The sequence below is a fragment of the Penaeus monodon genome, chromosome 7 (assembly GCF_015228065.2).
Source record: "Penaeus monodon isolate SGIC_2016 chromosome 7, NSTDA_Pmon_1, whole genome shotgun sequence".
Lineage (NCBI taxonomy): Eukaryota > Metazoa > Arthropoda > Malacostraca > Decapoda > Penaeidae > Penaeus > Penaeus monodon.
Window position 1 is genome coordinate 21,163,221 of NC_051392.1, and position 12,819 is coordinate 21,176,039.

At 34.9% G+C, this 12,819-nt stretch overlaps 2 protein-coding genes across 2 annotated transcripts in view; one reads left to right on the forward strand and one right to left on the reverse strand.

Moving 5' to 3' along the window:
- Positions 1-5,750, reverse strand: part of LOC119575117 (tether containing UBX domain for GLUT4-like) — an 11,428-nt gene extending 5,678 nt beyond the window's left edge. The window contains exons 1-4 of the mRNA XM_037922545.1: positions 5,569-5,750; positions 2,055-2,110; positions 1,640-1,809; positions 1,336-1,516 (exon numbers count right to left, since the gene is read on the reverse strand). Coding sequence (XP_037778473.1) covers positions 1,336-1,516; positions 1,640-1,809; positions 2,055-2,110; positions 5,569-5,649 — 488 coding nt within the window. The 5' untranslated portion in view covers positions 5,650-5,750. The remainder of the gene's footprint in view (positions 1-1,335; positions 1,517-1,639; positions 1,810-2,054; positions 2,111-5,568) is intronic.
- A 418-nt stretch (positions 5,751-6,168) lies between these two features.
- On the forward strand, positions 6,169-11,565 carry LOC119575119 (60S ribosomal protein L9-like). The gene is made up of 5 exons (XM_037922548.1): positions 6,169-6,302; positions 8,787-8,931; positions 9,107-9,229; positions 11,088-11,301; positions 11,445-11,565. The coding sequence occupies exons 2-5, from the start codon at positions 8,794-8,796 to the stop codon at positions 11,546-11,548; spliced, it is 579 nt and encodes a 192-aa protein (XP_037778476.1). The 5' UTR covers positions 6,169-6,302; positions 8,787-8,793; the 3' UTR covers positions 11,549-11,565.
- The last annotated feature ends 1,254 nt before the right edge of the window (positions 11,566-12,819 follow it).

The window sequence follows — 12,819 nt, forward strand, 5'->3', positions numbered from 1 at the left end:
AATTACAGTGATTATTATCATTATCACTGTTATTATCACTATTATTATTATCATTATCATTGTTATTATTATTATTATTATCACTATCACTGTTAACCCAATCAGCATGTATGGCAAGGCTACATGCCATGCCCACTATAATACATATTTATTTATTGTATTTACACATAGATGGCTCTACAAGTGCTTAGTCACCAAGGCGTCAGTTATTAGACCTACCTATCTCACCTGTTTACCCTTTTCCTTGACTTTTAGAAAGGATTGCATTATTTCAGTGTCTTAAATGTTACCAAGATTTTAATAACAATCTAATAACCATAACATCAATAACAATAACAGTATCAATATCAATTATATTTAAAAAACACACATTTTCCCGCTAATTCAAGGAATGGGGAAATCATGATCATTCATTAGGGCCAACTTATAAGACTCCTTGATGGCTGAGTACAAGTGGAGCCATCTGAATGTAACAAAATTCATAAAACACTAAAGAGGACAGAACAACTAACTGGATTGGTTGGGGTTAATATAATTATCATTGTTCTTATCACTATCATTGTTATTATCACTATCATTATCATTATCATTATCATTACCATTATTAGTATAATTCTTCATATTATATTTTTTGTTATTACATTTTTTATTATCATTATTATTTCTATTTTTATTATCACTTTTATTATCATTATCATTTTTATCATTATCATTATCACTACTATCAATAATAATATTAATAATAATATCAATATTAACAGTATTACTACAAATAATAATAATAATAATAATAATAATAACAATAATAACAATAACAATAATAATAACAATAACAATAACAATAACAACAATAATAAAATAATAACAATAATAACAATAATGATAAAAATAATAATTAAAAAAATAAATAAAAACTAATATAAAAAAACACAACAAAAGGAATAACAATAATAATAACAATAACTAACAACAACAACTATAACAAAATTACAGATGATGAGAATGCCTTAAACGTCAATTAGAAGGCCCTAGTGAATGCATCTGATTTCCCCTGTTCTTTTTCTTACTGGCATTATGATTAGTATAACATTATTTAAAAAATAATACAAATAGTAATATGATAAAAAAAAAAAAAAAAAAAAAAAAAAAAAAAAAACTTTGCAGAAATCAAGGGAAAGTGTAAATTTTTTTTTTTTTTTTTTTTTTTTTTTTTGTAAAACTTTTTTGTACAAAAATGGATAACTAAGTTTTTTATGGAAAACAAGCCATTAATAGGAAACTGCATATCTGCAGGAAAAAAGAAGTCAAACAATTATGATTACTTTTTCAACTAACCTCAGCATGCATTTCCCTGAGGTAAGACCGAGGGATTTGAGCGTCGTGGTCTTTAGGTCTTGACCACTGATTCTGCGCATTGTGTAGACAATCACTGGTTCTCGCCCATCCTCCGGACATGGTATGAGGCGGCCTGCTTGGCCAGACTCTTCATGATGCTTCAAGATGTCCCACAGGGATGCTACAGCAAGAGAGAGGCATTGGTAGGCCTATTTATCAAATTAAAAACTCAGAAGTTCACAACCAAAAATCAATACTTCTGAGATTACATTTCTTCCCTTTGGATCCTCATGCGGTTACTTACAAGTGGCTGGAAAGTCATGAACAAGTCTGACTCCATCATCTGTGGCAATGTTCACTGTCACACTTGATGCCGTTCGAGGTACTGCCGACTCAATTAGCTCCAGCTGACAATTATTTGGCAGTCCAGAATACCGCATTGAACTGCTTGTATCCAGGACTCGCCGAAGATGTCTGCAGATGCAAAGACCATACTTTAAAGATTGTATTCAACCATAAAACATGAATGTTTATTAGGTAAAGCATGCCTCAGCATTTTTTGTGGGTAATTTATAATTCATACTATCATGTTTATTTCTTCTTTTAGAATAAAATACAAATATCCTTGACATTAAATGCATTTTACACATAATTTATAATATCATCTATATATGGAATAGAATCTAAATAAATATGCATAGAGAGCAAATTATACTTACTTGAGGTCATACTGATCAGGGTTGAACCCATGCTTTTTACATGCATCTTCAATTATCTGAAATAGCATTACCATTTTGTGAATAACTGCAGATAAGCATTTCCTTCTGTATGTATAAGTATACAGAAAAACTACACAGACATATATGTAGCTATAATTTGTATACATATATATACATCTATACCAACAGAGCATGAAATTAGTAATTAAAATGCACAAACACCTGTCACAGTTGCCTAAAATTACCTAGAAAGATAATGATACATCAAATATGACAAGCATCAACAAATCTAACTTTAGACCATTCAATTTTTAAAATCATAAATTCTTAATCCATAAGTGAAAGCCTTAAAAAGACTTTGTGTTTGTCTGTTTCCACTTATGAATTTTCTTGCATCTGGGATTAGGCAACTTCCAGAGAGAAAAAAAATGAGTTCTGGTTGACTCTGGCTAACTCAGAGAGGTGATTGAATTTTCTGTGATTCCAACATCTCTGCTCTTCATAATATTATTCAAAAGCAAATTCTACATGGAACACCTCATCATATTAATTTACTTATTACTTCACTGCTTCTGAAATAAAAATTATGAACTAACACCATAAATTTCTAAAAATTAAGCTCATATATTATCTTGTCTTCAGGTGTAGTACAGTAAGGAAATGACACACAGTTTACTTTGATGAAATAGAGAATGGCAAAAGGTTCCAAAGTCACTCTTCCTTTAATTTCTACATAAGGAGCACCCAGATTGGTAAAAAAGGAAAAGGAAAAATCTCTTTGCATCTCCAAATCTCAGGATGAACTTGATGCATTTTTATAACATTATTAACATTCGCTGAGAAATTTATCAAAATATTCATATTATTACCATGAAGTGCAGATTTTGTACATAATACAGAACTATTGTTTAAAGTCTTTAAAGAGACTGTTGAAAATAGAAATTACTTTTTTTTAAGTATACATTACTAAATCACATTGCTAACATCAAATTCACTAAATATGAATTTGACATCTAAATTTAATAAAAAATATCAAGAGAATTTTTTGTTCAATGAATATATACAAATCTGCAATCATGAAACTATATAAGGAAAGGTAGTCACAATAAAACTCCATTAGAATCTCCCTTTAAAAAAATAATAATTAACACTCAGCATGCCTGCATGAGAATTTAACCAAGCCAGTCATAACAGAACACCACTACCAGAGTCTAATAAAACTACTCAGATATGAAATAAACAATCATGTGACAAAAAAAACTATACTGGATGAAGAATATTGAAATTCAAATGAGTTTCATAAGGGCCAGCCTCTGCCCTGGAAGTGATGCAAACCTACTTCAACATTTTCGGGAAATAAGGAAGCTTATCTAATTAATATTAATTTAATATATCATCATCACAGAATACTACCATAACAATTTTATAATTTATTTACTTACTAGTATTAGTTTTTTTTTCTTTTCTTTTCTTTTCCTTTTTTTTTTTTTTTACCTTCCAAAGTCCCTGGTAAGTATAAGAAATATCATTGCTATGGCCTGACTGCCATGGAACTGACAGCTGTATTCCTTGAAAACTTGAAGAAACTAAAATAACAATAATAATAATAATAATAAAAAATCCCTTGAAACTCCCTTATCATCAATTAAAATATTCATCTAAAAGAGGAAAAGATACATCAATTTGAAAGAACTATTCAAGCAGAACATTGAAAAAGGATGATTAATAAAAAATATCCCACATCAGCAATACTAATAGTTTCAGTATCTATGAATTACTGATCATGTCTAATATGTATTTACAAAAGTTTTTGTTGACAGAACTATAATAGCAACTGCACAGTGCCAAGCCAATAAAATTCTCCTAGCCAACATGGATTTTGGCAAGATAGTATTGTAGACCTATTTGTAGAACATACAGAAGTGAAGACAATGTTTGGTGGGGGGCACTGGAGGGCACAGGCCCCCATCAACTCTTCCCTCGGGCAAGCACACCCAGTCACAACTTTTATCATTGAGAAAAAAAATTGAGACATGGAGTGAGGGATTTAGTCTCTGGCAAGTGCATCCATATAGTAAAGAATTACCCTTTCCTAATCCAGGGACTTTACCCCCATACCTAATTGCCATATCTTCCTAAATGAGGCTCCACCCCCAGACCCTACCTGAACACTGTGGCATTTGTTGCAACCATTTTTTTTCATTTCTGATTTCATTCTTGAATCGTGCAGATTATTTTACATGTCAGCAAATGTAATTTTTCTTCTGCTTTAAGTGTGTTATGCACTTACCAGTGCTCTGCACATTATCTTTAAGACTGAGATTAGATTTTCCCCATCTTAGTTTGGTTATTATAAAAATAACTTAATGCTGGCAGGGATGGCATATACATAGAAGGCATATCCACAGTGAGTTTGATTTATTATATCACTAGTCCAACCTATCTCACCTCTTTACCCTTTTCCTTGATATTCAGAAGTATTTAATTTTACTTTATATTGATATTAGTATTAGTAATAACTCTAATACCCAAATATACAGAAATTATTCTGCGGGAATCTCCTAACACTGACAATCTTGGCACCAATAGCAGGGGAAGGCATGAATGGTACCAAGGAAATAGTAAGGTAAAACATGAATAACATACAGAGTTGGTCAATATATAGTCAAACCCCAACCCTGGACAACAAAAAATCCACCACATGTAAAGCAGGATAGAGCATAGGACAGACTCGACACTGGGCACTCCCACATGTAGGTTATTTGCCCTACTCTGCCAAGAATATCTGGAGGATGCTTTTGTCTTCCATTACAGAGATTGAAGGAGGTAGCCCCCCAAGAGGAGGACAATACAGTGACTTATTCTTACTGTTTATATTTTACCCTGTAGTTTCCCTAGTACCTCTCATGCCCTCCCCTGCAATCAGAGATGAGAATGTGGGGGTTTGGGGGGTTCTGTGGCAAATCTCCTACATACCCAGTAGCGGGCGAGAGGAATCCACCTATACCAACGTCGTCATAATCGGTCATGCAGAAGTATCTAAATATTTACCATAAAGTCAATTATGATAATAACAACACTAATATCAACAGCATTATAAGAGCCTAAAAAATTTAACGAAAACTCAAGGAACGGGAAAATCACGTCAGATCATGTAGACTTCAAATTGACCCCTAGGTGGCTGAGCAATTCTCAAGCCATTTATGTGAAAGATACACTTAACAGGACTGCAATGAACATCACATTTCCCCAGCCGCAGTAAGCTAAAGGAAAATCTTATGATTTAACCCATGATTTAAATAACTTTTAATATATAACAATTAAATGAAACAACCCTGCTCTCCATAGCTGCTAAGCACGGGTAAACACTAAAATAAAAGCACACGAGACAAGAGCAGCAGTTCAGTGAAGGCAGAATGGTTATTACCGGCGAAGCGAACCAAACATGAATATTTGGCCAAAAAAAACACAGTAATGAAAAACATCCTCAACTTCAACTTGGTCAATATCTCACCTGTAAAATGCTTGTATTTGGAGAGACTTTGACGACTGCTCTTCGGCCATTAGGGCATAAGACGGTCACTGAAGCAGGCATTGTCACAGAGTTAAAAAGGAGTTGATTTAGTTGATATAAAGTTGTTTTTTGATGACGGGAAGGATGACACACCAACCTTTATTTATCTACTAAAGAAGGGTTGTGTAATGTGTTTTTTGTCTTCGATATATAATCTGTGAGGATCACGATGCTTTATAACACACCTTTCTATTCATATTCTTTTCTAATTATCATAATTATTTAAGTCACACTATATTTGTTTGTTTTTTCTTATATTACATGAAAAAATAACCGATACGTAACCTTTATTTATATTCTGAAGTGTTGATTAAAAAGAATACCGCCTCTATATTATAATTTTACTTTTATTTCTGGTCAACATGATTTATAGAAAAATCAAAAAATATATCTATCACAATCAATATTATTATCGGTTAGAAGGAAGCAAATATTTAACATTTCAGAATTCGGAAGAACAAATGCCGTATGCAGCATTTGCTAAATAACATAAATTAAATCTATTTACATACTTGGTCGTATATTAGAAATAAAATAATCATATCTTAAAAAATTAGCGTAATGTTAATATAGTTTAATTGCTGAAAACTGACATGAAAAAAATAATATCGAAATTGAAAATTTCTCAGATGTGCCCGCCTTGAGTCTTTCCATTTGTGTTCTCCACCGCTGAGGTTAGGACTTGGGGATTTCGAGATTTATCTTGATTTACCACCATCATCCGTTCGTATCTTGAAATAAAAAGTATTATATACGGAAGACCAAGTGTTGCACAGTATACTCAGAGTGGTAATTGTTAGATATGTTGTGAAATAGTGATATAAAAGAAAGTGAATGGTATGGTGCTGCCGCTGGACGGTGTAAACAAACGTCTAGAGATTTGGATGTTGGGAACGAAATCTTTCGGTGATATTACGATTATTTAGTGTTTATTTTCCATGAACTACTTATTGTTTACAACTTCTTCAGTGTTAGAAGTCGAGAGAAAGGTAGAATAAGTAAAAGTCGTTGGGAAGAAATAACTCGTGCATGTTTAGTATGTTCATCATCCGAATTCTTAATTTGCATTTGTATATTACCACGTGTTACATTTGTTATAATTTAACGGAGAAAAAAATCATATTTTAGGCGAAGCACCGAGAAAAAGTATTGCTTATTTCTTAGAAAACTACATCTCTCTTGACCAGACAGCAGTGGTGAACAATTACATCTTCGAATATGGATTTTTTTTAAATATGGGATCTGCTGATCATCTGCACTTTAATTACTTTTTGTGCATTTACTAAGGTTATGATTATTAGGTCACAAATTAAATAGGAAAGTAAATGATAAAGATTTATAGTTATTGCACTAAAAGTGGGAAAATCAAAGTACACTCAAAGAGAGGGGGATAAACACCGCACTGATATGAAATCTGCATAGATATATAAGAACTAAAGGAGTGAAGAAATTAGGTCATGATAAATGCCTGATGGAGAGCAAGTCCACAACAATTGGGTAGGATCCCAGAGTTGGGGAAATGCAGATATGAATGCCATTGATACAGATAAGGGTATAAGACCAGGAAATAACCTCACAGCTGTACTGTATAGAATTATCACAAAGGCTCTAGATTTGGAAGGCCTAAGGTTCATGCAGTGAATTGTGTATTCCTAGTAGTGCCCATAAGGTTGTGTTGGGTGGTGTAATAGGGGCAGTATCTGTTACCGAGAGCTATGCACCTTTCAGAGATAGTCCCAAAGCCATGGTATGTGAACCCAAAAACGAAAACCCAACCTTACCTACCTTCCACTTAGCCATAGACAGGGGGCAAGCCCCCATACCCCCTCAATAAGTACTCTACTGCAAAATGATAAGTCATTTCGTGGTAGTTCTTACACTCGGAGAATAGTGTCCATTTCTCTCTATCTTTACACATCATACTCAATAACATTAACCCATATCTGCCAGGCCACATCTATAGCTCGTAACAAATTAACTCCTTATGCTGGTTACAGCTGTAGGCATCGCAACGTGCTAGAGCACTTCAAGTGGAAGGTTCCGCTACGTGTAGCGGACACCTGGACCAAACAACAGGACGATTGCCAGAAGTCACTGTAGGCAGAGATTTGATACCATCATTGAGAGGTTAACTATAGGGACTTAGCAAACCTTAACCAACACATTATTTTGTGGTTTGGGTTAATCCTTGCAAAATGAATCCAAAGGTAGAGCAAATTGAAGGCAATATTATTGTAGAGGACTGAAAGTTGCAGTTGTTGGCATAAGAAATAATCTGCAGACACAAACAGAAATGCAACAGATAAAGGAAATTTTCTCCTTAAACAGAAAGGGCATGCCTAGTCCAGCAACTTAGGTTGTTGAGGGTTTTTTTCTGGCAAATGCATCCATTCTGTCAAAAATTACCATGCTATGTTTCTGCATGGTTTCACCCCATGAATACCCTGATATTTGGTTGATAGTTATTTGGCAATAATACACCTTTATACACAATAAATAGCCTGTTGAGGTCTTTTGCTTATACAATTCTTCCTGTAAATAATTAGTCCTTTATTAATAATCACAGCAGAGCCTTGGTTATGAAGGTAAAAGGTATCTATGCATTAATGTGTGTATCACAAATTTATCCCCATCGCTGTTGAAGTTTATTTATCAATAGATTTACAGATAGCAAAAGCTCTGTGAGCATTTATAGCAGCACAGCCAGTAGCCTTCTAGTTGAGAAAGCATTGGTGATTGTGTTTTTGAAGTTTTAGGTAGTAGGTATTTTTAAAAATCTATGCAAAGTAAGATGAGCACTAATTCACCAAAGTCCATAGACCTAGAAATCAAGCATTTTAAAATGTCTTCTCTAGCTATGTTCACAAACATTTTATGTATTTTCTGGCAAGTTAGTGCTCAGACCTCTTACTGTCAAGTGTTCAACCAGTAAGAGCTAGGCTCTTGTCAAAATGAAAATTAATTGGCTGAGCTGGATGTAAAGTAGGAAGGCCACATCACTTGCATGGTTCCCTCTATTTTAGAGTGTTAGGTTAACAGTGCAAACAAATGGATTAATACACAGAATATCTTTGGGGAAAATGCATCATGCTACTGACTATAAACCATTGAATCTCAAGTGTAGGAGAGTTTAACATTTTCATTAATTCTGCCGGCAGGGTCACCATGAAGACCATCAATACCAGCCAGAAGGTGGTTATCCCCAAGGATGTGGAATTCAAGATACGTAACCGTGTTGTGACGGTGAAAGGCCCCCGTGGTACTCTCACACGCTCATTCCAAATGCTGAAGCTGAACTTCCATGTAAGTATGGTTTTGCTCTTTTCCAGGCCAACAGAGAACTATAGTTTTTTGAATCTACAGAGCTTGAAAGTTATAGGTAACTTGAATTGCATTTTTGCATTTTTATAGTTTTGCAAATTATATTATATAATTTATGTAAAAGATTTTGGTTAATCGCCATTCTTTTTTATTCTAGGTAAGGAAGACTGCCAAGGGAACCATTGTTAATGTTGAGAAATGGTTTGGCAAGCGCAAGGAAGTAGCTGCTGTGCGCACTGTGTGCACACACATTACCAACATGGTTAAGGGTGTGACAGTTGTAAGTATTTTCACTTTATTTTTCATCATAACCTAATGCCACCAGGGATGGCATGTACATGCATGCCATGCCCACTGAGTTTTTATTTTTTATATTTACTCATTCACAAGTCCTCGGTAGTCTTGCCTAACGTGCCTGTTTACTGTTTCCCTTGATTTTGAAAAAGTTTATTCCATAAACTATTATTGTTCATAACATAATTATAATCATAATGTTAGTAATAATAATATTGATATTGACTGCATTAGTAAAAAAAAAAAATATATATATATATATATATATATATATATATATATATATATATATATATATATATATATATATATATATATATATATATAATGATAAACTGACAATTCCTTGGTGACTGAGCACTTGTGGAGCTATCCATGTGTAAACCTGTTTCACAAAACAAGACAGTGGGTAAGTTCCTGGAGGCAATGGGTTAAATACCAACTAGTAGGCATTGCTCTGGTCAGTTATTCACAATAATTTATTAGTTTAGTGCTTGAAAGCCATTTTTTCTTTAGCTGTAGCACCTACATTCTGTCCAAATCAATTTTGTAACTTCCTTTGGTCTTTGATGGGTAGCCAGATATCAAGGGCAGACCTAATAGTAAGAACTGTATAAATAGAAAAATTATACACAAGGAAAAGGGTGATTTATTTAAGTTAAATATAATTTTGCTTTTGCAAAGTAGTGCTTTCTGTAAGTGCATAATTGACTGGTGGATTTGGGAATTTGAATGATTGCTCTTCATTACTACCAGATGAGGAACATCAGTTTTTCCAATTTTGCCATATTTTGTCTTTAGGTGGCTATTGCACTCTCAAAGGTGGGTGGAGAGAGTACAGGAAACTTAAATTTTGCTCATGCATATTAGGAAAAGTCACTTGCATGACTTCTTGGTCTTTTAATGGTGTTATGCTGCATTTTGCACCATCTCCTACTTGCAAAAGTCTGCTTTGGTGGTGATGCACTGGATGTCAGTGATGTATTCATCCCAGTAGTCTACCAATTCTTGTTAAAAAGTTGATGTGGGAGAGGGAGGAGTAAAGGAAATTGATAATTACTTTCACAATATGGAAATGTACAAGAAATTAAGAAAGTTATTATTCTATCTTCATTTCTATTTTACCCAATGAGAGGTTAGTTTTTTCAGTGTGTAATGAATACTTACTAGTGCATGGTACTAAGTACCTGGTAGTTGTCCAGCTTATGGTAATTCATGTGAGATCTTATTAGTTGGGAGGTAGGTTCCTTACCTGACAAGATTTTGCCCTTTGTTTAGGATGATCCACCATGGCATCATATCATGTTACTTGTTGCCAGTGGGTTAAGAGGGAAATGTTGGTGTTTTTCAAGTTGGTAATGCGGTGCAGGCTTGTCTTGGGAAAACTTTATTGTAGCATTAAAATTCTTTCTCACACTTTCGAAGTTGTGAACATGATTCCTTCTCAGAGCTAATATTCTGATAAACCAGTCTTGGTCTCAGTCATCAAATATTTGGTATTTTTGTAGAAATGTTTTGCGTACCAAATGTACTAGATCTATGCAAAGATAACAAAAATACAAATTATATTTTGTTTACTTGAGGGTGAGGATTCTGTCGAATTTTATTTATTTATTTTACTACTACTACTATAATTTATTTATCACTGCCAGACTCTTCAGGTTTGTTATCAAAATCATAAGATGCAACATTTGCTTTAAATTTTTGATCAGTGACAAATAGTTCAGAGCTGCAGTCAAACATTACACACACTAACCTCTTCAGTTGTCATTACTTCTGTGGGGAAGAACCATGCTTTACTTGTTCCCCAAACAAACTTTTGATAAAATTCTTGTTTCTTTCAGGGTTTCCAATACAAGATGCGTGCAGTATATGCTCATTTCCCCATCAACTGTGTCATCTCCAATAACAATCAGTCTGTTGAAATCCGTAACTTCTTGGGTCAGAAGTACATCCGTAGAGTTGACATGCAAACAGGAGTTACCATCACTGCTTCTCCCAAGCAGAAGGATGAGTTTGTTGTGGAGGGTAACTCCATTGAAGCTGTCTCTCAGTCAGGTAAGTGTTCAAATATATCCTGGTTCTTTGTCAATACATGATATTTAAATAGTTTTTGGTGAAAAGTTTTTCAAAAATTGTTTATAACCATTTTTAAATTGTTTTTAATACCAATAAATACCATTGTAATTCTCTCCCAACAGCTGCTAGGATCCAACAGAGCACCACTGTTAAGCACAAGGATATCCGAAAGTTCTTGGACGGTATCTACGTTTCAGAAAAGGGCCACGTTGTGGAGACTGAATAAATAATTTGGCTGAGGCATATTGGCTTTCATTAAACCATTTTACAAGAAGTGAATTTATACTTAAAAGACTGTAGAATATGGATTATCATTAAGCATGAAGTAGAGATTATGTATATTTCAATTCCTGGCATGACAAATATTAATGTTTTTGTAAACTACAAAATGGTTATACAAGAGTAACCAAATTAAGATCCTATCACTAGCAATATCTTCCAATAATTTTTACATTTCAACGTCCTAGACAAAGACAAAAGTGACCTTTTTTTTTAACCAATTTCTGTCTGAAGGATCTATGCCAGATTTTTTTGTAGTTTCAGATTTAACAAGACTATTATTTTGTAGTCACTGGAAAAGGAGTAGGTCAGGGTAGAGGGAAGAGATGCTGAGACATCTTGAAGATGGGAGGGAAGGACAGGTTTGAAACCAGTAGAAAGTGAAAACGTTTTATTGAAACCCCCCCAATCCCTTGCCCGTTGTTGTCGTGGGGGGGCTTAGGAGGCGGAGACTGGGACCCAATGATGGGGAACTCCCCAACCTTGGGACTCAGCCCTCGACTCAACTAATTTTGCATGGTCTTTATTTTCCTTCCCACCTTTCGTTTCTGTCCCTTCACCAAACCCTTCTGCTATCCACCTCCTAAGGTGTGAGAGCCGTGCTGAAAGGATGAAAGGCTGACTTTGTGCCAGTCCTGAACAGCCTGAGGGAGCCATGGGCACGGTATTCCCCTGATTTGTTACCTAGCCCTTACCCCTCAAGGGGACCCTGAGGGGTGGACTGTTTTTATCCCCAACATAATCCAGGCTTACCATGGCCAATAATGAAAACCTATCCCCACTATTAGGGGCAATGAGGCTTGCCCCTTTATCAAATAGCCCCAAAGATGTAAACTCATCCGATTCCCTGACCCCAGGCTCTCCTTTGACCACGGCTCCGAACACTGCAACAACTACCCCCTCATCAATGCCTACTAGTACAGTAGCCAACAACCAATCCTTAAGGAACATTTCCACTCTCCCAGCACGCTCAACTTCATCACCTCTACCCCCACAACCTCCAACATCAACCACCCCATCCTCCCTAATTAATACCTTACAGCCTTATTGCCCACCTCCCCATAACACTATCTCCCTCAACACTACTCCATTGTCACGCACCCGCCCTTCGACTACCCCTTTTTATCCCTCACGACAAACGATCGTGATCTCAACTCCCTACTTCACCCCCCAGCCCAAAAACAAATAGGTAAGTCTCTCCTACCGACGACCTCCCTC